The sequence below is a fragment of the Bos javanicus genome, chromosome 29 (genome assembly GCF_032452875.1).
Source record: "Bos javanicus breed banteng chromosome 29, ARS-OSU_banteng_1.0, whole genome shotgun sequence".
In the NCBI taxonomy this organism is placed as follows: domain Eukaryota; kingdom Metazoa; phylum Chordata; class Mammalia; order Artiodactyla; family Bovidae; genus Bos; species Bos javanicus.
Window position 1 is genome coordinate 9,750,171 of NC_083896.1, and position 27,409 is coordinate 9,777,579.

The 27,409-nt window shown below is 36.9% G+C and overlaps 1 protein-coding gene across 24 annotated transcripts in view; it reads left to right on the forward strand.

The window, feature by feature from the left end:
- Positions 1–27,409, forward strand: part of PICALM (phosphatidylinositol binding clathrin assembly protein) — a 101,135-nt gene that overhangs the window by 32,930 nt on the left and 40,796 nt on the right. For 23 of the 24 annotated variants that reach the window (XM_061406052.1, XM_061406058.1, XM_061406059.1 and 20 more), the window contains exons 2-8: positions 133–275; positions 3,366–3,441; positions 7,242–7,344; positions 14,720–14,813; positions 21,714–21,825; positions 23,045–23,151; positions 25,265–25,306. In XM_061406052.1, the coding sequence (XP_061262036.1) occupies positions 133–275; positions 3,366–3,441; positions 7,242–7,344; positions 14,720–14,813; positions 21,714–21,825; positions 23,045–23,151; positions 25,265–25,306 (677 nt within the window). Of the gene's footprint in view, positions 1–132; positions 276–3,365; positions 3,442–7,241; positions 7,345–14,719; positions 14,814–21,713; positions 21,826–23,044; positions 23,152–25,264; positions 25,307–27,409 lie in introns of those variants that run through there. The other variant, XM_061406062.1, reaches the window with a different exon arrangement.

The window sequence follows — 27,409 nt, forward strand, 5'->3', positions numbered from 1 at the left end:
GAGGATTTTTTAACAACTTTTCCAAACTATCCATTTTTGTTCCACTCTTGTTAAACGTTTACTCTATTAGTATGCAGACCTACCGTTAAAAGTAAAGCAGAGTAAATTAATCTTTTTTTTTTTTTATTGCAGACTTAATTCAGTGCACAAATGAGATGAATGTGAACATCCCGCAGTTAGCAGACAGTTTATTTGAAAGAACTACTAACAGTAGTTGGGTGGTGGTCTTCAAATCTCTCATTACAACTCATCATTTGATGGTGTATGGAAATGAGGTAAGCAGTATTTTTGGTTAACAAGTGTCCTGGGGGTGTTGACTGGTTCAGGTTGCTTCTCCCACTGACACCTCAGAAATGCCTATAGCAACTGAATAATATATATAGGTCAAAAGGGCAGAAATAGAATTGTAGACCCTACACTTTTTTTTCTGCCTTTTAAGTCAGAAAGCAGAAAGTGGGTCAGAGCACGGGGGACTTTCAGTAATGGGATCGAGAAGCAAAGATTAGTGCCTGGAGATGGGTTCTGTAAGCAGCTCTGGTTTTGCAGGCCTTTGTGTATAGCTTATATGTTTGTCTCTGTTCACTTGGTTTTTCATTACAGCCCAGTCAGGTTTCTCTCTGATCTCATATAGTTGTTTGTAGAAGCCCTTTGCCTAGTTCAAGGCTGTGATATTAAGGACTAAGATGGCATTTTGCTGAGAGGGTCTGATTGAAGAATACCTTCTTCAGCAGAGTTGTGTCTAAAGTCTTCATTACCCAGAAAGGGTAACGAATAAGATGCATAAACCTTTGCAATTTAACGTCTGGAGAGAATCATGTTGTTTTCCATGATAGCCCAGTAGCTAATTTTTGAGTTCTTGATTTTCTCAGCCTAGTATGCTTACTTGTAAAATTGTGTCAAAAGGAGTATTTAAAACTGTGTTTAAAGAAAGTTTGAATGGAATTAGATAAATCTAGGACCTTGGTATGTGCCTTAGAAAAATGCAGATCACTGATTGCTAGGAAATAGTTCCCAGTGAGATGAGGAAGGACTTGTTTGATTATATTTGTAGTTTTTAAATTTTAAAAGTTATTTTCAGGAGTGCTACCTGAAGTATGATTACTTAAGTAACACATGTGACCCATTTTTAGGACATGTTACTCAGTTGCTTTCTAACTCATTATTAGCAATATACAGAGTCAGTAGAAAAAATTGAATATACTAGCTTCAGTGTAACCTAAAACATTTTCATCTTAACTAGAATAATAGTTTCTATTTTTATTCGGAATGTTTTTACCTAAGATCATGATCATCTATTCAGAAGAATTTCAGGCTTGTATATATTTTTTTACCTTAAAGAATAAACTATGCAATGCTAAAGAGGCAGACATTCAGTGGTGACTTTCAGAGGTGAATAAGGTAATAATTTGCCCAGTGCTCAGTCATGTGCAGCTTTGTGACCCCATGGACTTGTAGCCTTGCCAGTCTCCTCTATCCATGGAATTTTCCAGGAAAGAATACTAGAGTAGGTTGCCATTTCCTGCTCCAAAGACGTTTCTGACCCAGGGATTGAACCAACATCCCTTGGGTCTCCTGCGTTGGCAGGCGAGTTCTTTATCGCTGAGCCACCTGGGAAGCCCCAACGGTGATAATACCAGAAACAAAACCTTTTTAAAAGGCAAAGAAATAGAAAGTTGACTGTCATTCCTTACAACTGACTGACAGGAAGAGAAAGGTAGCATTTCAGTAGTGGTTTTCAGATAAACTGTTTGCCTTCAGTAGCTGAGAGAAATTTGGCGCTCTGCTCTTTTTTGGGTGCTAGTTTGTACAACCCTCAAGTTTTTGCATTGGCAGGCGTTACTGGTCTGTGAGAGTATGCATAGAGTTTCACTATGCTGTGGTGATGGAGATTCTCTAGAACAGTTGTTCTGAAATAGGGCAAGGCAGGCAAGTAATTTTCACCCTCAAGGGACATTGGCATAACTGGAGGGGATGCTACTGGCATGTAGTAGGTAGAGGCTGCTGGCATGCTGAACACTTACAAGTGCACAGCACAGCCCCTCACAAAAAAGAATCATCAAAACTTACGAAAATCATAGAGTGTTACATTGTCTTAGGATTTTTTTTTTTTTGGGTCTGAGGATATTTGAATGCATTTTGAAACAAGTTGTTTTAGGATAAGTGATGAAACAGGAGTCTTTGATTGTCAAATTGTTGTTCAAAATCATGGTTGTTTGTGGTGATCTCTGATGAACACTATTGAGTCAGAGAAGTGATCATGTACATAAAATTGATAGTAATCCTCTGCATACATTTACAAAAGTAGTCCTTTTAAAATTTGTCCTACAAAGTTGAAAAGAGTTTCTTTAGCTGTTTTAGAGGTTGTGTGTAAAAGGAAATTAAGGTGGTGTTCTATGGTAAGCATTTCGGAGAGGGGCTTGACAGTATTTTGAGAAGATGAATTTTTATACACCTTCTGAGCCAACAGTTCAGCCCTAAGTGTATATCATGAGAAACCCTTGCATGCCTGCAGGTGGAGACCAGTACAAAGACGTCAGTGAAACATCGCTAATAACAGTAAAACTGGAAAGAACTTAAGTGTCCATGTAGAAATGGATATATAACGGATGCAGTAGTTTGTTGAAATACTCACACATTGTTGAAAATGAGTGAACTAGATGTGCATATATTAAATTGATAATTCTTGGGAAGAAGTTATTAAAAAACACATTGGAAAAGAATGAGTACAGTATAGAATTTCTGTAAATTTAGGATAGAAACCAAAATTATGTACTGTTTTTAGATCCTTATATATGTAGTAAAATTTTAAAAAACATTCATGAGAATGATAAAAACCTACTTTAGAAAAGTGATTGCCTTTGCAGAGGGAGGAAGAGAAGGGAATGGTGTTGAAGGTGTGTGTCTTTAGTAGTGTGTAATTTGATTCTGTAAGGGGATCTAAAGTGATCTTTAATATGGACTGTGGGTAAGAGGATGTCTGTTCTGTTATACTCCAGTATGATTACTGATATTCTGTTTTTAAAAAGAAATAATAAAAATTTGAATCACTAGATACCTGTTTTAAAATAAAGGCACCATCTGAATATGATTAGCTGTAGCTATAATATGCTATAGTAAAGCGCTTCTAGTTAAAAGTGCCTGTTTCCTTTTAACTTTAATACCATAGCTGTGGGCATTAGACTTTAATACATTCCTGCATGCTAGTGAAAAATATATTTTATGTTTTTGGGAGGACTGAAGATGATAAATTTAAACTAGATAAGATTAATGTGTTAACCACCACTTTCCCCCCTAATTCTCAAGTTAAAGTTTCTTAGATGGCAGTACTATTTGACATAATCATTTGTTGTCTTTTTTTCCCCCAGCGTTTCATTCAGTATTTGGCTTCAAGAAACACGTTGTTTAACTTAAGCAATTTTTTGGATAAAAGTGGATTGCAAGGTAAAGACACCTTATTCATTACAGAAAAATCAAGAGTGACCCCATTTGAGGATTACTGCAAAGTTGAACTCTGTTCTTTAGAACATATGCTATGGAGGAGCCTCATGTTTTAGTGACGGTTGTAGAGAAGAAAAAAGTATCTTTGCATAAGAAGATTGATTGACTTCACTTCTTGCCACCCAGAGCTCTTTGAGAAGCAGTATAAAGTAGCAGCTTAAGAGCATGGGTTCTGAAAGTGGACTGCCTGGATTGAATCCCATCTCTAACACCAATTGCATAAATTTGAGCAAGTTACTTTACCTCTCTGCATCTGTAAAATCAGGAGTAATGATAGCACCCACCTGTAGGATTATCATGAGGTGTAACCTAGTTATACGTGTAAGGTGCCCAGAATGATGCCTGGCACATAGGAAACACTACTTACATTCTGTTACAGTTGTTCTAAATCATATACAACTAAAGATTAATAAGTATGAAAAATACTAAATTGATTAATGATTTGAGGAGTAGCATTTTGGTTCCATAGGATGTTAAATTTGAGTTTGGTGTTATCAAGTAGTATAAGAAAACAAGTTTTTTAATTCCCAGCAAATAAAATAAATAAAAGGAATGTTGGTCGAATAAAACAGAATTATTTAGTGAAGTTCTAAGGGGAAAATTTTTCTAAGCCACATATGACATATCTAACTTTAAAAATGTAAACTTAGGATGTAACTTTACATATCTGTAAATGTAGAAAGTAACTTTTAACGTATCTGGTTTCGTTGTTGTTTTTGTTATTATTTTATACTTTATTCTAATAAATGTTGAGAATATCATACATTTTAGTAGCAAAGGTAAGTATAATATGTTTTTCAGATGAATTACTTATTAATACTTACCAGGTATTTTATTTATTTTACTTTAATTCAGTAACATGAAATTGCTGTAGTCTAGTACTGTAGCCCTCCATGTTCGTACTGTCTTAACGGGATCTGTTACACTTAGCCAGAGCGAGACTGTTAGCATTATAGAATAACTCTAGGAAGAGCCTCATAAAGGACATACTAAGACCATACTAAAGGAGTACTCAGCAGTAAGTTTCAGCTGGGAAATATCTTTAGAAAAGGTAAGATTTGTGCTGTGCTTTGAAAGATGGATGAGAATGTGAGCTGACTTAAACAAAGGTACACAGATGTATGTGGATGGTAAAGAGCATGGGTGTTTATTTATAGAGCAAATGAAAATGAATAGAGTGTAAGATGAGGTGTTGGAGAATATGTAATGGCAGATAACCCTTGGAAAGCTGTTTGGGGCCAAAATCACGCACAAAGGATTTTGATATATTTGGGATTTTATAATGCAGTGAGAAACCATCAAAGTTTTTGAGTTGAGGGAGGAGGAGAGAAGGAACATGTGTTATTAAAAAAACCACTCTAGCCTGTTGTATTTGAGTGAGTAACATCTTAAGGACCTTGAGACTGCTCTGGTCATTATTTTGCTCATTTAGTAGAGAGTTAATGAGGGCTTGAATTGTGGCTTCTGTGGAGATGAAAATCAGTAGAATTTAGTGAGTAGCTGTGTATGTGTTTATGAACTGTTCAATACTTCTTTACTTTTGGCAGTTGAAAGTACTAATTAGAATTGAATACTCAGTCTTTCAGAGATTCTGGAAGATCAGTAATCTGTGCATAGAACCAGCTGTTACAAGGTTGATTTTACTTTAATGAGAGATATCATGCCTTAAATAAGGGGGGAAAAATGAAGCCATGAAATCCCTTTTTCAAGTAAAATCTTCAGTAGAAGCTATCTGTATATATAATAGGTGAAACTGGAGCTGTTTTGTTTTCTGGAACATGGATAAAACTACCTCATCTTTTTATTTTTGCTTTCAGCCTTATTTAGTTCATTTGAACTGTAAGAGTCTGGAAAACAATATGCAAATCACTACTCTAGAGCAGAATATATGCATATGTTCCAAGTGGGTTTTTTGTGTCTCATTAACTACTGATTTTCTACTTTCTTGAGATGGAAATTAAGCACTTCTAGTGACAGGGTTTTAAGGTTTTCATTCATTTATGTAGAGAACAGTTTTTAGGCCTTTTATTTAAAGCTTATATTCAAAGATATTATAAAGGTTAGACTGAAATCATAAGTTATAATTCAGTGATGTTTTTGTAATTTTGATTGCTGATGTATTTTGTTGGGTGGAGTCTGGTATATTTTATTCAGTATATACTGGCTGTTATACTGGTTGTATATATTATAATTAAACTTAAAGTACGTGAGATAATTGTATACATCTAATGGCTGTATTTGAAGTAAGAATAATATGGGTACACAAAGAGTTCAGGGAAAGTTTTAGAGACCGAGCCTTGAAGGATGAGAGATGTTTCTCCCCTTAGTGAGGATCTAGTAGAATGTATTAGAGGGAACAGTATTAACTAAAGAGCTGAAAAATGCGAGTATATAACACCTTATACAATACACTAATAGCTATGAGAATATCTGAGGGCAGTGATTTCTTTCTGTTCACTGATTTTTCTCCAGTAGCAAGTTAGTGAAAGTGAAGTTGTGTCCGACTCTTTGCAACCCCGTGGACTGTAGCCTATCAGGCTCCTTCGTCCATGGGATTTTCCAGGCAAGAGTGCTGGAGTGGATTGCCATTTACTTCTCCAGGGGATCATCCCGACCCAGGAATTGAACCCGGGTCTTGCACATTGCAGGCAGACGCTTTACCATCTGAGCCAGCTACTAAGAAATATTTGCTGAATAAATGAATTGGTGATTATGTTAAATCCAGTCACTGTACTTTGTGTGTGTGTGCGTACTTGTTTTGGTGTTATATCTTTTTAAAGTAGCAGAGACCATCAACTAAAATTAAATTTGTTAGATGAAGATGAACTAGAGTAGAATGGATCTGCTTTTACAGTGAAGGTGAAAGTCGCTCAGTCGTGTCCGACTCTTTGCGACCCCATGAACTGTATAGTCCATGGGATTCTCCAGGCCAGAATACTGGAGTGAGTATCCTTTCCCTTCTCTAGGAGATCTTCCCAACCCAGGGATCGAACCCAAGTCTCTGGCATTGCAGGCAGGTTCTTTACCAACTGAGCCACAAGGGAAAGAGCAAAAATTTGTAGACTTCTTGAGCCAGGCAGTAGCTAAAACATAAGTTTGTTTGTTTGTTTTTAATAATATTGATTAGATTTTATGGTGCTGAAGTCTTCAAATCTCATGATTATGTTGAAGCAAAATCTTAGAATGATTTAGCTATTCACTTAGAAAGTTTCATTGAAAACTGTCATAGAATTATTTTTTGTTAGGCCTTAAATTTGCATATTGCCACTTATTTCATTGTACAATGCAGTCATTTTCTCTGCTACTTACAAGGTTGGCACCCATAAGTTGTGCTAAATCATATGCAACTAAAGATGGAAAAGTATGAAAAATATTAAATTGATTAATGATTTTGAGGAGAGGGATTTTGGTTCTGCAGGATGTTAAATTTGAGTTATGGGGTTATCAAGTAGTATAAGAAAGCAAGTTTTTCAATTCCCAATAAATAAAAGGAATGTTGGTCAGAATAAAGCAGAATTACTATTTTAGTGAAATTTTAAGGGGGAAGATTTTTCTAAGCCACGTAAGACATACCTAACTTTAAAAATGTAAAATATTATAGATGTTAATGTCACTTAATTCATATCACTAAATTGAAGGTGGAATATCAAGACATTGTGGCCACTGGATAAAATGAGTTGGTTTTCTAAGCTAATCGGGTTTTTAATATTTTATGAAATCCTTTTATGTTTCTTTTCTTACAGGATATGACATGTCTACATTTATTAGGAGGTATAGTAGGTATCTAAATGAAAAAGCAGTTTCATACAGACAAGTTGCATTTGATTTCACAAAAGTGAAACGAGGGTGAGTTAAGCTTTCTTTCATTCTTTTTCTTTTTGACATCTAATGAACTTGAATATTTTAAAATGTTAACTGCAGGCATTATTTGGCAAGCTCCAGGAGATGGTGAAGGACAGGGAAGCCTGGCATGCCACAGTCCATGGGGTTGCAAAGAGTCAGACACAGCTGAATGACTACACAACAATCGGCGTTCTTGATTATGAATTACAGAATTTCCAGCCAGTCTTAAAAAGATGAACTTCATGTTTTTTTAAGTATATCAGATACTTTTGCACTAGGATTTTCGAAGTTCTTATTAAATTTTTCAACAGCTTTATTGAGACAATTCACACAACATAAAATTCACCCTTTTAAAGTGTACATAAGTGGTTTTTTTAGTATATTTACAAACTTGTGCAGCATCACTGCTGTCTAATTCCAAAACATGTGTTTGCTTTTCTTCTGGACCTTGGCAGTCACAAATCTACTTTATATCTGTAAGGATTTGTCTGTTCTGAATATTTTTTAGGTTTATAAAAGTAATAAACTATTTTTTAAAAATTCAGGCAACATAGAAATCTGACTTAAACTGTTAATATTTTGCTGTATCTCATCTGTTTTCTGTGTGAAAATAGAAATAAAAATAGGTGTATGAAGACACATAGAAAATCACGTTTGGATCACACTATTTGAAGACTGCTTCCCTCCCCTAATAGGTATTTTAGATATTCTCAGTATCTGTGCACATAGAACCAGCTCGTTCTTTTGAATGGCTTTAGAATTATGTTCTAGATGTACCTTTGATTTATTTCGTTTTTTTAATCTTATAAAAGAAATGTATTGAATATTCTTTTACATATGCTTGCATTTTTTTTTTAAATTTATTTTTGATCACACTGCTTGGCATGTGGGATCATAGTTCCCCAACCAGGGTTGAACCCGTGCACCCTACAGTTGAAGCACGGAGTCTTAACCACTGAATCATCATGGAGGTCCCTGTGGTTGCATTTGTAAGTGAAATTTCCTGTAGAATAAATTCTTAGAATTGACAAGTCAAACTATATATATACATGTACCATTTTAATTGGAGAAGGAAATGGCAACCCACTCCAGTATTCTTGCCTGGAGAATCCCATGGACAGAGGAACCTTGCGGGCTGCAGTCCATCGGGTCGCAAGAGTCGGACACGACTGAGTGACTTTGACTACTTTGACTACCATTTTAATAGAAAACACCAAATTGCCTTGTATAAAAGTGGTACCAAATTATTGAGTTAAATATAGTTATAAATACCTCTTTCACTATATTATTCCATCATCATGAAAATGTATCTCATTAGGTATTTATTTTGTTAGTTGATTGACTAACTTTTAAATGGTGATATTGAGCCTCTTTCTCTCTTTGTAAAAATACCACTCTTGCTTTGTTAATTGCTTTTTAGTATCCTTTGCCCATTTCTCCATTGGACTTTTAAAATTCTTCTGTATTAAAAGCTTACTGGCAGTTTAGTCAGATAAATTTAGGTTGGATTTCTAGCTTTACTCCAATTAGATGAGGGATTTTAGTAAGATACTTCAGCCAGCTTGCTAACTTTTAAAAAATAATTTTATTTGAAATAATTCACTTCCTGAAATGCTGCAGGAACAATACAGATAGCTCCTATACACTCCACTCAGATTCATCAGTTTTTAACATTTAATTATTCTTTGTGTATGTGTTTGTTTACTTTTTTGTTTGACCCATTTGAGAGTGGATTATATATAGGGGAAGGGAAGTCGCTCAGTCGTGTCCGACTCTTTGCGACCCCATGGACTGCAGCCTACCAGGCTCCTCCGTCCGTGGGATTTTCCAGGCAAGAATACTGAAGTGGGATGCCATTACCTTCTCTGATGAATGAGTCTACCTATTTGTAAAAATGTGACTGATGAAAACAGTGCAATCACTAGGTTATCACACTGCGAGTTCAGTTGTCAAGAGGGAGCAACTCAAAGGACATCACACAATCTATAAACCAAGCTGGAAGGAGCCATCCAGACTTTGCCCTGCTGAACCCTTTCTGGGCGATGATTAGACAAGTGCTCATATACCTCATGCCGTTTTACAGTTTATAGCTCTTAACATTTCAGTGCCTATTTCCTAAGAAAAAATATCTTTTATTACATATCCATCAATTGGCTAACTTTTTCCACATCATGCCGCACAAACTGATGCTATTTTTACAGGACAGTATGTTACACAGAAAGGACTACATGAGACTACATGAGAAGGACTACATGAGAAGGGTTTGGGATTAATGTGCTGGCATACGTATAGCCCATTTGTACCATAGTAGTATGATGTGGCACAGTTGGAGAGCGTTGACTTAAGCTTCAAGTTAATTCATCTGTGAATTTTTAAAATTTTATTTATTGTTATTGTTGGTTGCACTGGGTCTTCGATGCTGTGTGTGGCATTCTCTGCTTGCAGTGAGTGGGGCTACTCTCTGTTGCAGTGCAGGCTGCTCATTGCAGTGGCGTCTCTTGCTGTGGAGCGCAGCTCTAGGTGTGCGGGCTTCAGTGGTTGAGCACACGTACTCAGTGGTTGTGGCTCTCAGGCCCTGGCGTGTATGGGCTGCGTTAGTTGTAGCACACAGGCTCGGTAGTTGTGGCCCATGGGCTTCGTTGCTCCATATCATGTGGGATCTTCCCGGACCAGGGATTGAACCCATGTCCCCTGTGCCACTGCAAAGTTTTGTAAATATTGTTTCATTTGTAGAATGGTGATGTTAATAGCATTTATCTATTAGGATTTTTGTGAGAATTAAATGATTTATTGTGTATAATGCTTATTAGCACATGACAAACTGACAAGCTTTTGGATTTATTGGGAAAATAAATTGTCACAGGTTATAAATACTGCCCCCCCTCCCTTTTTTAGCATTTATTAAAACTTTTGAAAAAATCTATGTGATAAAAATTGTTATCTTTATTTTTATGGCTACGGTCTTTTAAGCAAATTCGAGTGGGGTTTTCTACCCCGAAGTGATCAATTGACTATGTTTTCATTGGATATTTTTATGGATTCAGTATTTTTATTTAAATCTTAACATTCATTTAGAATATATCTTGATATTAAAAAAGTGAGATGGAGATTAACTACAATTTCTAATAGAAATATGGGATATTCAAAAATCAAAATGAATCATTACCCTGTATGGTTAAGTGGGCTTCCCAAGTGACGCTAGTGATAAAGAACCCACCTGCCAATGCAAGAGACATAAGAGTTGTGGGTTCAATCCCTGGCTCAGGAAGATCCCCTGGAGAAGGACATGGCAGTTCACTCCAGTATTCTTGACTGGTGTATCCCATAAACAGAGAAGCCTGGCATGCCATAATCCATAGGGTCACACAGAGTTGGGCACTACTGAAGCGACTCAGCATGCATGCACTTGGTTAAATGACTTTTCACTTAAATACACTTACTTTAGCCTCTTTTTGTTATTCTGGCAAATTCTTAGTCATTCTTCAAGATTTCACTCAAATATTTTTTTGAGGAAGCCTTTTTTTTCTGTTAGATTTTTTTATGACACTCTCATCCATGAAGACAGTACAGTCTCAGATTCTTATTTTCAGGACTTTCCACAGTGTCTAAACATAGTAGATGGTTAATAGTTTTTGAAAAGATTATTAGATGAGTTTCTAAATAGTACATTAAATGGTTCTATGAAAAATGGATACAGTAAATTGCCCATTAATGTATCTTTTTTAGTTGGTTGTGTTAAACATTGATCCCTTCATTTTCTTTTTGTTTAGCATTTCATTTTTTTGATAGTGTTAACTTGCCGTGTAGAATATCTTGAATTCTAAATTGGTACAATTTGAAGTGGTAAGACATTGTTAGTAACTAGCAAAAGAAAGAATAATCCAGATATTGTCTGTGAGTAAGAGTATGGATGATCAGCCTTTAATTCATTGCTCTTATATTTGGGAAGTATATGAATTTAATTACACTTGATTACAGAAGTAATAAATACTTGTGTTCTGCATGGAGTATGAATTGTCATGCATTTGGTTTGAATCATATTTGAGCATTTGGGTTTGTGAATTGAGTTTTTTGAAGTCAGTTGCTGATGTAGCTTGTGATAACTGTTTGGCTTTTTCTTAATTGAGAAATTTAAAGTTCTCTGGGAAGAAATGATGTGGAGGCTAGTGAGAGAGAGAAGAATAAAAAATGTTCCCATTGTTTCTGTCCTAAACCATTGGGGAGATGGCACCTTTTACTGATAAGGTTTTTGGAAGCAACATAGGGTAGTGGTTAAAAATTAAGAAATTAATTTTGGAAATACTAGTTTTTAGATATCTGTGATTTTTCTAAGTTAAGATATCAAGTAGGCAATTTGACAGTACTAACTAGGACCTTTGAGAGTTCTGGTCTGGGTGTATAAGTGGCGGTTTGGTAATTTCTGCCTGGGGAATGACAGTATCCTAGGGAATAAGTATAGAATGAGAGGGGAGGGCCCAGAAACATCTTGAGATACACAGCATTTATTTTAGAGAATGAGTAGAGGATGAGGAGACAAGGAAAGAGACTGAAAAAGTAATGGTGTGGGAGGAAGAAAACAAGGAGTGACGGGTATCAGGGATGCTAAGAGAGTAGAGAACTACAAGAAGGAGGAAAAAGTTTGAATGCTGCTGAGAAGTCTAGTCAAGTAATGTTGGCCTAGTATCCACTGGAGAGGCAACATAGAGGTAAAAGTGGAGCTTACACTAGAGTACGTTGAATAATAAATGAAAATTGTGAATTTGCCAGAAGAGTGCAAGGGAAGGAGAGGTGCAAGAGGGTGAAGGGTATTTGCAAGGGCATGATAATACTTATCTTTGGAATTAAGAGCTAGATGAAAGAAGGGAAAACTAGAAGGGATCAATATGGGTAGTGGTAGGGTTGATACATTGGAGTTTATGATGAAGTCAAATAGTTTTTGTCATGGGACACTTGACCAAGGTAGCTAGAAAGTTAAAAGGTGATTTGTCAGGATGAGATGTCTGAATCTTGGCTTTTTCTTACATTGAGGGTAAGGGAGTGGTAATGGGGGCTAGGGATAATGTGGTTTCTTGGCAGGCAGAAAGGTCCGTCTAGTCCAGGCTATGGTTTTTCCAGTGGTCATGTATGGATGTGAGAGTTGGACTGTGAAGAAAGCTGAGCACCGAAGAATTGATGCTTTTGAACTGTGGTGTTGGAGAGGACTCTTGAGAGTCCCTTGGACTGCAAGGAGATCCAACCAGTCCATCCTCAAGGAGATTAGCCCTGGGTGTCCTTTGGAAAGAATGATGCTAAAGCTGAAACTCCAGTACTTTGGCCACCTCATGCGAAGAGTTGACTCATTGGAAAAGACTCTAATGCTGGGAGGGATTGGGGGCAGGAGGAAAAGTGGACAACAGAGGATGAGATGGTTGGATGGCATCACCGGCTCGATGGACGTGAGTTTGGGTGAACTCCGGGAGATGGTGATGGACAGGGAGGCCTGGCGTGCTGCAGTTCATGGGGTTGCAAAGAGTCGGACACGACTGAGCGACTGAACTGAACTGAACTGATGGTCAGGACATGACTGTGAGAATAGGGGATGTGGTTAAGGGCCTTTGAGATCAAGATGTTGGATTGATTGTGCATGTAAGATGTTGAAATTAACTGAGAAAAACTGAGCCAATGTTGAAGTCTTTCATGATACAGGGGAAGTGACCAGAAGGTCAAAAAATCACTTAGCAAGGAGAGGGAGGGAGAACTAAAGGGACCGACAGTGACTGATAAAACAGGGAGTGTGACATGTGTGGGGATAAAGAAAGGGCTGCAAAGAGGGGGTGAGGTCCTCATCCCAAACCCCTGAAGCTGGTACCAGTCAGTGAGGACATGGGTATGTATGAGTTAACACATCTTATTTGCGAGGGTTGTTGGACTAAAACTGGTCAACAGCTGCCTACATAAGGCAGTCCAGTGTTTGTTCTTTAAACTCTTGTCCTGCAAAGAAAAGAACTGTTTTTGCTTTTCATAGCTTAATTGTTTTTCTGGTATCTGGAGTTGTGTTTTAAGAGATAGCTTAGGGTAGAACAGCTATTTCTAAGTATGGATCATCTGTAAATGAGGGAACATCCATACATTTTTTTGAAAGGGCCTTGTTCCTCTACCAGAAGTTTATGAAAAGCTCTGCTTTAGAGTCTTATACACTTGGGTTTACATACACACTGACCCTAAAATCAATTTGTTTTCTGACGTTAGATACTCTCATAACCTCAATGAACCTAAAATTTCATTGTCTATAAGATGGGACAAGACCACCTGCAGGATTTTTCTGAAAATTTGAAAAACATACACCAAGCCCATAAGACAGAAGCCTGGTCTATAATAAACATATTGGTGTTAGTTGTGTGTGTTAACTCTATTGCCTCTTATTTAATGTTTTTGGCGTCAGTTTCATAAAATTCTAATTTATTTGGTACTGCTGATATTTATCTTTCTTTGGAAATATGTAACAGAATATTTTATTAAAAACAATTTCTCTTAAGCATCACTTATTTCAATGGCCCGATTAGAATGACTTGGTAAAACTGTCCTTTATATTGTAATAAAATTTTTTTAATTGTATATATTTGAGTATATAACTTCATGTTTTATTTATGGCTATGCTGGGCCTTTGTTGCTGTGCACAGGTTTCTTTCGTTGTGGAGAGCAGAGGCTCCTCTTTGTTGTGGGGCACGGGCTTCTCGTTCCGGTGATCCCTCTCGTTGAGGAGCGCTGGCTCCAGGGCCCGAGGCGTTAGTAGCTGCTGCACTTGGGTTCAGTAGTTGCAGCTCACAGGCTCCAGAGCGCAAGCTCAGCCGTTTTGGCACAGGGGCTTAGTTGCCCAGTGGCAAGTGGGATCTTCCCAGACCAGGGTACCAATCAGCATTCCCTGCATTACAAGGAGGATTCTTAACTACTGGACCACCAAGGAATCCCTAAAATAATTTTGATTTCAGCACAAATAAACTACTTTAAATAAAGTGGTACTTACCAAGACTTGTATTCAAGTGCTGTGTCCTCTTTAGTGATTTGAGGGAAATGCCCTTTAGATGAATGAGTAGTGTGAGCATCAGATGATTTCCTCATGTGAAAAGTATAGTATAAACCTGGTTATATATTGTAAGCTTTTATTTTTATGTCTCATGTTCTACATCTTTTTAGTTTGAAATGAGCACCTTGATATTGGACATACGATATTTTCTGTTTTTGTTTTTCTATATGATTTCTACTTGAGGTTTCAGGTTCAATAATGACATAAAAACGTGTGAAGTTTGGTAACAACTTGTTCTCTGTTTAAATAGAGAACCAGTTGGGAATTTGAAATATAGATTTAATAACAAACTCAATTGTTTTTTTCCTTATACAGGGCTGATGGAGTTATGAGAACCATGAACACAGAAAAACTCCTAAAAACTGTACCAATTATTCAGAATCAAATGGATGCCCTTCTTGATTTTAATGTAAGTTGATTACATAAATGCTTTTGTAATTGGGTATTTTAAAAATTTCATCATTTTAATTAGATTTTTTTATCTCAAGTTGTCATAGACTAATTTTTTCACACTATTATCCTATTTGGCTAAGGATTTTCTGTAAATGTAGCCCCAAATCAGATTACTTTATATTTTAATAATTGCTTAAGATTTACTCTGATTTCTTGGTGGTGCTTCCATAATCCCTGCTCTATTATAGGGTATACAAGCCAAAGAAACGCAAGTAAGACGGTAGGTGTTGCAAGAGGGCATCAGAGGGCAGACACGCTGAAACCATACTCACAGAAAACTAGTCAGTCTAATCACACTAGGACCACAGCCTTGTCTAACTCAATGAAACTAAGCCATGCCCACAGGGCCACCCAAGATGGGTGAGTCATGGTGGAGAGATCTGACAGAATGTGGTCCACTGGAGAAGGGAATGGCAAACCACTTCAGTATTCTTGCCTTGAGAACCCCATGAACAGTATGAAAAGGCAAAATGATAGGATACTGAAAGAGGAACTCCCCAGGTCAGTAGGTGCCCAATACGCTACTGGAGATCAGTGGAGAAATAACTCCAGAAAGAATTAAGGGATGGAGCCAAAGCAAAAACAATACCCAGTTGTGGATGTGACTGGTGATAGAAGCAAGGTCCAGTGCTGTAAAGAGCAATTTTGTGTAGGAACCTGGAATGTTAGGTCCATGAATCAAGGCAAATTGGAAGTGGTCAAACAAGAGATGGCAAGAGTGAATGTCGACATTCTAGGAATCAGTGAACTAAAATGGACTGGAATGGGTGAACATAACTCAGATAACCATTATATCTACTACTGTGGGCAGGAATCCCTCAGAAGAAATGGAGTAGCCATTATGGTCAACAAAAGAGTCTGAAATGCAGTACTTGAATGCAATCTCAAAAACGACAGAATGATCTCTGTTCGTTTCCAAGGCAAACCATTCAGTATCACAGTAATCCAAGTCTATGCCCCAACCAGTAACGCTGAAGAAGCTGAAGTTGAACGGTTCTATGAAGACCTACAAGACCTTTTAGAACTAACACCGAAAAAAGATGTCCTTTTCATCATAGGGGACTGGAATGCAAAAGTAGGAAGTCAAGAAACACCTGGAGTAACAGGCAAATTTGGCCTTGGAATACAGAATGAAGCAGGGCAAAGACTAATAGAGTTTTGCCAAGAAAATGCACTCGTCATAGCAAACACCCTTTTCCAACAACACAAGAGAAGACTCTACACATGGACATCACCAGATGGTCAACACCGAAATCAGATTGATTATATTCTTTGCAGCCAAAGATGGAGAAGCTCTATACAGTCAGCAAAAACAAGACCAGGAGCTGACTGTGGCTCAAATCATGAACTCTTTATTGCCAAATTCAGACTTAAATTGAAGAAAGTAGGGAAAACCACTAGACCATTCAGATATGACCTAAATCAAATCCCTTATGATTATACAGTGGAAGTCAGAAATGGATTTAAGGGACTAGATCTGATAGATAGAGTGCCTGTGAACTATGGATGGAGGTTCGTGACATTGTAGGGGAGACAGGGATCAAGACCATCCCCATGGAAAAGAAATGCAAAAAAGCAAAATGGCTGTCTGGGGAGGCCTTACAAATAGCTGTGAGAGGAAGAGAAGCGAAAAGCAAAGGAGAAAAGGAAAGATATAAGCATCTGAATGCAGAGTTCCAAAGAATAGCAAGAGATAAGAAAGCCTTCCTCAGCGACCAATGCAAAGAAATAGAGGAACTCAACAGAATGGGAAAGACTGGAGATCTCTTCAAGAAAATTAGAGATACCGAGGGAACATTTCATGCAAAGATGAGCTTGAAAAAGGACAGAAATGGTATGGACCTAACAGAAGCAGAAGATATTAAGAAGAGGTGGCAGGAATACATAGAAGAACTGTACAAAAAAGATCTTCACGACCCAGATAATCACGATGATGTGATCACTGACCTAGAGCCAGACATCCTGGAATGTGAAGTCAAGTGGGCCTTAGAAAGCATCACTATGAACAAAGCTAGTGGAGGTGATGGAATTCCAGTTGAGCTATTTCAAATTCTGAAAGATGATGCTGTGAAAGTGCTGCACTCAATATGCCAGCAAATCGGGAAAACTCAGCAGTGGCCACAGGACTGGAAAAGGTCAGTTTTCATTCCAATCCCAAAGAAAGGCAATGCCAAAGAATGCTCAAACTACCACATAAGTGCACTCATCTCACATGCTAGAAAAGTAATGCTCAAAATTCTCCAAGCCAGGCTTCAGCAATACGTGAACCGTGAACTTCCTGATGTTCAAGCTGGTTTTAGAAAAGGCAGAGGAACCAGAGATCAAATTGCCAACATCGCTGGATCATGGAAAAAGCAAGAGAGTTCCAGAAAAACATCTATTTCTGCTTTATTGACTATTCCAAAGCCTTTGACTGTGTGGATCACAATCAACTGTGGAAAATTCTGAAAGAGATGGGAATACCAGACCACCTGAGAAATACCATTTCTTGCCTCTTGAGAAATCTGTATGCAGGTCAGGAAGCAACAGTTAGAACTGGACATGGAACAACAGACTGGTTCCAAATAGGAAAAGGAGTATGTCAAGGCTGTATATTGTCCCCCTGCTTATTTAACTTCTATGCAGAGTATATCACGAGAAATGCTGGGCTGGAAGAAGCACAAGTTGGAATCAAGATTGTCGGGAGAAATATCAATCACCTCAGATATGCATATGATACCACCCTTATGGCAGAAAGTGAAGAGGAACTCAAAAGCCTCTTGATGAAAGTGAAAGTGGAGAGTGAAAAAGTTGGCTTTAAAGCTCAACATTCAGAAAACTAAGATCATGGCATCTGGTCCCATCACTTTATGGGAAATAGATGGGGGAACAGTGGAAACGGTGTCAGCCTTTATTTTTGGGGGCTCCAAAATCACTGCAGATGGTGACTGCAGCCATGAAATTAAAAGACGCTTAGTCCTTGGAAGGAAAGTTATGACCAACCTAGATAGCATATTGAAAAGCAGAGATATTACTCTGCCAACAAAGGGCTGTCTAGTCAAGGCTGTGGTTTTTCCAGTGGTAATGTATGGATGTGAGAGTTGGACTGTGAAGAAAGCTGAGTGCCGAAGAATTGATGCTTTTGAACTGTGGTGTTGGAGAAGACTCTTGAGAGTCCCTTGGACTGCAGGGACAGCCAACTAGTCCATTCTGAAGGAGATCAGCCCTGGGATTTCTTTGGAAGGACTGATGCTAAAGCTGAAACTCCAGTACTTTGGCCACCTCATGCGAAGAGTTGACTCATTGGAAAAGACTGTGATACTGGGAGGGATTGGGGGCAGAAGGAGAAGGGGAAAACAGAGGATGAGATGGCTGGATGGCATCATCGACTTGATGGACGTGAGTTTGGGTGAACTCTGGGAGATGGTGATGAACAGGGAGCCCTGGCGTGCTGCGATTCATGGGGTCGCAAAGAGTTGGACACGACTGAGCGACTGAACTGAACTCAACTGAAGCTGAAGAAAGTGATGGAGAGGTGAAGAGATTGATGTGAAAATCTGCTTTTTTTGATAATGGTTTTTAGATGTTAAAAATGTACAAAAATTTTCCTTATGACTAACTGTCTTAAGATTTCACTTTTTGTCCACTTTGCGAAACTCAAAGCATGACAGTCATTAAGAAATAAAGGGAAGTTCAAATATACTTGTAACAATGTATCGTATAGCTATTGCCCAAGGACTCTGTTTTCCCTGGGATTTTTGTTTTAATGACTGCTACTTGAACTGAGTTTCTAGCTTTGTTATTTGTTTGTAGTATGTTGGGTGTTGGAAGGAATGATGCTAAAGCTGAAACTCCAGTACTTTGGCCACCTCGTGCGAAGAGTTGACTCCCTGGAAAGGACTCTGATGCTGGGAGGGATTAGGGGCAGGAGGAGAAGGGGACAACAGAGGATGAGATGGCTGGATGGCATCACTGGCTCGATGGACGTGAGTCTGAGTGAACTCCAGGAGTTGGTGATGGACAGGGAGGCCTGGCATGATGCACTTCATGGGGTCGCAAAGAGTCGGACATGACTGACCGACTGAACTGAACTGAACTGATGTTGGGTGTTAGCATTTTCAAGTCGTCTTTTTTGGTGCATCTAGCTTAAGATATTTTATTTTAGACCTTGTAAGTGTAAGTTAGTGATTGAAACTGTGACAATTTTATGCTGAAATTGATTTTCCTTTAATGCTGTGCTGTTACTTGATAATCTTTAACTTCTGGAGGCCAGGGACCAGCTTTGCTTTTCTCTGCAGTGTCCCTGTTGTCAGTACTGTGTGGCACATAGATAGTGTTCAATAAACATTGAGTAAATGCATCCCATAGGTACTTTAGAGACTAGAGCAGATTCTCAAGGTACTGTTTTTTTATGTGGCTTGTGAACTGAGAACATTTTTAAATGGTTGCAAATAATAGAAAAGGGGTATTTTCACATTTTTGAATGGTTGCTAGTAATAAAAGAATTTTTTAAATAGGTGAAAAGTATATGAAATTTATATTTCAGTGTCCACAATAGTGGTTTTAGAACAGGCTCATTGGTTACATGGCTGCTTTCTTTGCGGTAATAATGGGGCCAAGAAGTTGTGACAGATCCTGTGGCCTGCACAGTCTGAAGTACTGAGTCACGCCCCTAGTTTGCTGGCTCCTAGTCCAGAAGACGGGATTAATGTGACTGCTAAACTTTATTTTGATTTTTATAGAGAAAACATCCAACCATGATTTTTTTTTCCACTTGATTTATTGTGGGTATCTTTATAAAATTGCATGTTCTTTTCAATGTATTATACTTTGTTGTATGTAATAATTTATTGCTTTCCAGATGGCTCAGATGGTAAAGAACCCGCCTGCAATGCAGGAGACCTGGCTTCAATCCCTGGGCTGGGAAAATCTGCTGGAGAAGGAAATGGCAATCCACTCCAGTATTGTTGCCTGGAAAATCCCATGGACAGAGGAGTGTGGCAGGCTACAGTCCATGGGGTTGCAAAGAGCTGGACACAGCTGAGCGACTAACACGTTACTTGTTGATAAATGTTTAGGGCATTTGGTTTTTTAGTTCAGAAAATGGGAGGAAAAAACAGAAGGGAGGGATACTAGATACTCCATGTGTGTATTAGATAATAGTGTATCTATACATTTATACGGAGAAGACAATGGCACCCTACTCCAGTACTCTTGGCTGGAAAATCCCATGGATGGAGGAGCCTGGTAGGCTGCAGTCCATGGGGTCGCTAAGAGTCAGACACGACTGAGCGACTTCACTTTCACTTTTCACTTCCATGCATTGGAGAAGGAAATGGCAACCCACTCCAGTGTTCTTGCCTGGAGAATCCCAGGGACGGGGGAGCCTGGTGGGCTGCCGTCTATGGGGTCGCACAGAGTCGGACACAACTGAAGCGACTTAGCAGCAGCATACATTTGTAAGCCTATTTATATAGAATTAATGCCCTAGACAAAGAATTAGTTGGTCAAAGGCCATAAACATTTAAGTTTTTAATAAATATTGCCAAATTATACTCCAAAAGGGGTGAGCCAGTCACTAGTCAATAGGTACCTGTTTTTCTTTGTTCTTATTGGTGTAGAGTAATACCTTGGTTTTGACTGTCTTGATACCTACTAGTCTGGTAGTCAAGAGAGGATAGTTCAGTAATTTAATTTGATTCTTTTAATTTGCGTATTGGTGAAGTTGAACTTCTTTTCACGTTATCAGCTATATGTATTTTTTATTTTGTGAATTGTCTTATAGAATTCTCTCTATAATGCAGATTGATCTTGTCAGATATTCTGAAAATATTTACCAATTTGTTGCTTACCATTCAGCTTATATTTTTCTTTACCTAACAAGTTAATTATCATGTACTTAGTTGTCTAGATGGCAACCCAGTCTAGTATTCTTGCCTGGACAATCTATGGAATGAGAGCCTGATAGGCTAGAGTCCATGGGGTCATAAGAGCCAACACAACTTAGCAACTGAACCACCACCACCACAGTTATCTTAAAAGGAACTTAAGTAACTTGTTCTATCCTTTTGATTATTTTCTTGTTAAGCTAAAGGTATTTCTCATATATCTTGGTAGACAACTGCTTTTTTTGTTTTATTAAAACATGAGTCACTAATAATATTGATCATTGTATACATGTATATATATGGGTGAGTCCCTTCTCTTTTCATTTGAAACAAGCACAACATTGTTAATCAGATATACCCAATACAAAATAAAAAGTTTAAGAAAAAATAAATATTGAACATTTATATGTAAAATACTGCATCAGACTCTACATGAGTATGTCAGTTAATTCTCCTGTAACCATATGAGGTAGAATATTATAACCATTTTGAAGTTCAGTTTGTTTGTAATATTGGGAAAATTATTTCTTTTAAAAAAATATTTTCTACCTAGCTTAATTCAGTTCTTTGGTGATTATAGTAGCCATTTAATAAATATTTTTTTTATTTAGAAACATTCAGTAAATTCTTCATGACTGAAGTGAACTTAGAAATGGGCTTTATTTTGTAATTAGAAGTATTTAATGTTGAAATGAACTTAAAATACTTCTGAGATGTAGCCTAAGAATTTCAAGAGTTGAAGGGTACTTTTGTTCTCACTGACTTATTTCTGAACTAAATTCAGTGTTATAGGGTTTGTGTTGTGGCTTTTAAATAAATCTGAATTCTTCGATTAATATTTTTGCACTGTATGGCTGTGACTCTGATTGCTAGAGATAAATGTCTTTTTCTGTCCTACACCTAAGTGTTTGAATTCATTGTATTTTACTTTGAAGGAAGTCATTGTCATTTTAGAACAGAACATTAGCTAATGTGTTTTTTTTTTCCAGGTTAATAGCAACGAACTTACAAATGGGGTAATAAATGCTGCCTTCATGCTCCTGTTCAAAGATGCCATTAGACTGTTTGCAGCATACAATGAAGGAATTATTAACCTGTTGGGTAAATATTTCTATCGTTTAATAAAGCTTTATTTCTTATCTTGTGTCATTGATAAATAATATTGTCTTAGTTATTACTTAAAGCTGCCTTAAAATTCATTGAGATATAGTTATTCATTGAACAGTTTGGAGAAAAGAATTTTATACCTGACTACACATGCTAAGTGATTAAATAATTATACAATTAGAATGTTCAGCCAGATGAACTATGCACTTTTTAGATACATCTGTATTTTTTTCTATCAGTTTTATTTTCAGAAATAGAAAAATTTCTTAAAAATTAAGTTGGAATTTTCTGTCTCAGGAAAATAATTTCCTCAGTTTATTCCAAAATGAATTTTTAATTGTAAAATTGGTACTTTTTTCGAAACCTAATTTTTAGATTGATAATTATTTTAAAATAAATACTTTTTTAAAGGATGTTTTTTACATTTGAGGCATTTTAGGAGTATGTGGTGCTTTGTTGTGTATTAGGTATATAGGGCATTCAGTTTTGCCTAGAGATGCTAATTTTTTTCAATGGAGTTTGAATGGAGTAGAAAAGTAATACTGCAAAGAGTGTCAAAGTATCAAGTGTCAAGATGTCAGATATATTTACTCAAATATATATGTTCTCCCTTTTCAGTAATTTTTTTAAAAGAATTTATTTAAATTTGATCTTCATAGGCAGGGGTAATACAAACTCATTTAGGGATGCTTTAATCCATGGAGATAGGGAAACTTTTTTTTTTCCCCACAAGTGAAAAATGGAAAGTTTTTTACAAAGTTTTAGAAAGTATAGTCTCCCACCTTGGTATAAATTAAGCTCTTTACTGCTGTTTATGTAGGTTAAATTAGTTTTCCAAGTGACATCTGGACTTAGAAAAGTTGCCATCTTTCTTAATATTATTTAGAGTATTTGGAAATAGGCATTTAGCACTGTTTTAAATGGAGTCAAATGTGATCTATATTAACATGCAAATTATACTTAGAGAATTGTTAGGGAAGAAGTATTGTAGGAAAAACTGGTAATAGTAAAATCATAATTTCTTAATTTTTAATATAGCAGCATCTCTATTTTAACTTGCTTTGAATACCTAAGCTAATTTAACACTTTTTTCTGTAGGGTGAATGTGTTTTCTGAGACATCAGTATACCATCGGCTGTTTTAAATCTTTTTTCTCTTTTGAGTATTATATTTTGATATGAATAAAAGTATGTTTATAATCTGTTTTTGGCAGAAAAATATTTTGATATGAAAAAGAACCAGTGCAAAGAAGGTCTTGACATCTATAAGAAGTTCCTGACTAGGATGACTAGAATCTCAGAGTTTCTCAAAGTTGCAGAGGTAAACTGTGTTTAAATGACTGTATCTCTTAACTTGGTTTCTTTGTCTTTAAGTGTACATTTCAAAGAAATCAGTCTTTACCCAAGTGAAAGAAGTGTCTTAAATATAGTAAGGTACATATTCAGTTATAACACTACACTATATCGCATTCTGTGCTGTTATGAATACATTATATGTATTCATACATAAATACATATACGTTATACGTATACATATTCATGTTATTGTATGAATACGATGTAACATTGAGTATTACCCTGTGTGTTTAATTTAGTATTGAATACGAAAAAGTAACCTAATTTTTAAATGCTTTCTCTGTAAAATCAGGTAGATGGTGGTGATTTTTATGTTTGGAATTGACTATATATCGTAGAAGATTTATTCTATTAAATGTGGTAAAGAATATTCTATGTTAGTGCAGCTCTCCTTCCTTCAGTAAGACTTGCAACCAGAGCCATATGGTTCAGAATGTTTTCTTCCCTTCAGAAGTGAACTTAATGCATTTATTGTTTGTCATTGTTTATGAAAGCTATGAATGTAGGTTATAGAATAATTAATTTTGTAAATCTTTTTGAAAAATGAGTTTCTGAGAGTCACAGAAGGTAGTTGTGGTAATGCTTATAGACATCATCTTGCTTCCACAAGGGCAGCACTTAAAGAGTTTTTGTTTTCCCTTTCTCTTCCATCTACCTATTATTACCAGAGGTGTCTTGTTAGGGTAATTCTAAAAGATGAATACATTATATTATTGATCAGTAATATCGAAGTAGTTCATCTGAAACTGGCAAGTTGGTGATTTTGCCTCTATTACCGTAGTGATGTTTTATTCTGTAGCAGGTGGAGTAAGATATAAAAAGATGATGAGACCTTTGAAGAAAATAGCTTTGTGGTGTTAAAACTATTTTATGAAGTATACTGAAATTTATTTTGATTTAAAATATCTCTCAAGGAGAAATCAATTTTTCCCCCATATCTTTAGGGTCAGTCACGTGCAAAAACCAGAAAGAAGTTGTATTTATGATGATTCTAGTAAATTCTTTAAATACGTTTACTTTGTTGACCTTTCCCCTTTGGCTTTTGTTCTTTGCATTTGATAAGTTGTATATACTGACTTAAGTTTTAAGCCTTTATTCGCCTCCAGATCTGCTGGTCGTACCCTGCAATGTAATGGACCATCCACTCCATAGGAATACTCCCCTACCTTAAGAATATTCTTTGATGAAGTGGTCTTTGGGCTCACAGTTTCATTATGAGACCTTAGTTCTTGAAGTGAAGACTCAAGTAACTTTTTCAAATGTGTTTGAAGATGACAAATATATCATTCAGTGATTAGCTTTGAAGATCTTAGTATGAATTATTTTATCAAATTTTCTACTGATACCATTCTGGAATTGGCCCTTAAAAGGTTGAGAAAAGAAAGGGAGAGTGATTAGAAAATGAAATAGTCATATAGCATAAATATGACTATTTTCACTGGAGGGAAAAGAATTTTTAAATTAGGGTTTTGGAATAAATAAGAACGGTTTTTGTCTTCTTTGCTGGAATTTGCCTAGTACCTGAGCATCATGAAAGTGTGTTGGGATTGCTTTGTGGGGACAGTTATATCCTGGTTAAATATCACTTGGTATTTGTATAAAACCTGTCCTGCTTGAGTGAATGTAGGTTTGAAATCTGTGGTGACTGCAGGGAAAGTGTACTTTATGGTGAAAGAGTGAGTCATTGTTGTTAGGTTTGTTCCGTAACTTCTTCTTATGCTCCAACAGGCTTTTTCATGGTCAGCCTTTCTAACTCTTGGTGTAGTGTTTTTGTCACAGAAATGATGAATTTTTCAGATTGTGACAAGGTAGCTTCTTTAGGTGTTTTGAGGATGTGGAGATGGTAACTTAGTAGCCTTGTTGAATTTCCAGCTCTCCTTCCCCTCCTGTTAGAACTTTTAGAGCCATCACATAATACCTAAGTCTTTAGAAGTATTGAATGATATCTGTGGGGATTAAAGAATTCTTCCTAAAATATTGCTTATAGTACTAGTCATAAATGTTATTTTCTAAATTTTACTTATGAAACCCCTTATTGTAATTTTGTCTATTAAATATGATGCTGCTTCTTCTTACAGCAAGTTGGAATTGACAGAGGTGATATACCAGATCTTTCACAGGTAAGTATTGTTGTAATGTCAGTCTGTGTCTGCTGTGTTCTACTAGGTCTGAAGGGTACAAAGATGAATAATATGCAGCTCTTGCTGTCAAGATCAGTGTAATTTTTCTTGATTTTTAATGTTTTGATATATTGCTGCTGATTGTTCTAACATTATAACCATATAAAAGTCTACTCATTTCTTCTTGGTGGAACCAGCCAGTACTCTGCTGTTCTTTTAGTTTATTCCCTTTTAGTCTCTGTTTCTCATCATCATTACCATACCCGCCCCCCTCCCCCCCAAAAAAAGTAAGAACTGAACTTAGAGAATGGTGTTTTAAAAACAGAATCTTCACTGTACTATTGGTAGAGAATTATCTTACACAGGATTTGTTTTTCCAGTTTGAAACCTTCCACTTTGGCTCTTTGACTCAGGTCGATAGATTCAGTTCAGTTCAGTCTCTCAGTCGTGTCCGACTCTTTGCGACCCCATGAACTGCAGCATGCCAGGCCTCCCTGTCCATCACCAACTCCCAGAGTTTACCCAAACGCATGTCCATCGAGTCGGTGATGCCATCCAGCCATCTCATCCTCTGTCATCCCCTTCTCCTCCTGCCCCCAATCCCTCCCAGCATCAGGGTCTTTTCCAATGAGTCAACTCTTCGCATGAGGTGGCCAAAGTATTGGAGTTTCAGCTTCAGCATCAGTCCTTCCATTGAACACCCAGGACTGATCTCTAGTCCAGGATGGACTGGTTGGATCTCCTTGCAGTCCAAGGGACTCTCAAGAGTCTTCTCCAACACCACAGTTCAAAAGCATCAGTATAAACCTCAAAACATTGCTCTTGAGTCCTGCCTGTTGCACCAGCTGGCCCTGTGATCTAGGGAAGTTACTCTCTGCTTCAGTTTCATTATTTCTAAAATGTAGATATTACAATACCCACCTGCCTCAGTTGGGAGGATTAAGAGTTAAGACCTAAAAAACATTTAGCACATTAAGCACTCAGTGTTAGCTATTATAATATTATTTTTTATTATCCTTATCTTAAAAAAATTTTAGGAAGGAAACTTTAAACCTGCAGTTTTTTCTGGCCTTTTCTGGTGTTTGTTTATTGAGTATTAAGAATGAAAGGACCTGGCATAAACTACCCTTATGTATTAACTCTCTCCTCAGTAGTTATCTCTTTTACCTTATTTTCAGTCATTCTGGGATTCTTTTAAATACTTTGCTTGTTAATGGTTCTTACTGTTTTTCTCTGTACTCACTTGTTCTGATTCATCTCTTTGATCTCCAGGCTAAGGGTATATACTAGATCTAGTTATGAATTGTATGCAAATAAAAATTTTTGTATATGCCCACATGAAATAATTGACCTGATTAAGATTGAGCACATTATTGCTATAGGCTAAGAGTCATTGTTTGAACAGTATAAGCTGATTTGACAGTTTCAGATGGGAAGGGAGTTTGGGTGAGAATGGATACATGTATATAATATTGCTGAGTCCCTTTGCCATCCACCTGAAACTATCACAGCGTTGTTAATGGGCTATATGCCAATATAAATAAAAAGTTTAAAATAAATAAATTTAAAAGTAAAAAGATCAACCTCAGGCCATACTATCATATGTGTCTGTACTTTAGTATGCATGGTATTATACTTTAGGAAAGATGGTAGTTATACACGAGTGGAAATTTTTAAAAAGTGGAAATAGTTGGGCTGCTGATTTGTTGGGGTTGAGGGATTGCACATGTGTCCTCAGATCAACACAGAAGTTCACGTTTCCTACCATGTCTGTCTTGTGCTAAGGGCTTGATATAGAGAGAAAATACAGGATGAAGGAAGTTGTTCAGGTCATAGTTGACACAGAAATTAGCTAGCACTGTCTCTTCCAACTGCTTTTGGATACGTGTAATTCAGAAACTTTGTATCAAATCCTAGAGAATATTTGGTGTAAGTGAATGCCACTGATGTATTTGCTTCACTTAAAAAGTAGTGCACAGTTCCTTTTCAGCTCACTGAAAAGGTTTCCTTTGGAAAATAAGTAATTAACTGTTCATATTCAGTTGAGATTTGACATATAGACGGAGGGTTTCAAGCTAGTCTTTAAAAAAAAATTGAGGTAAA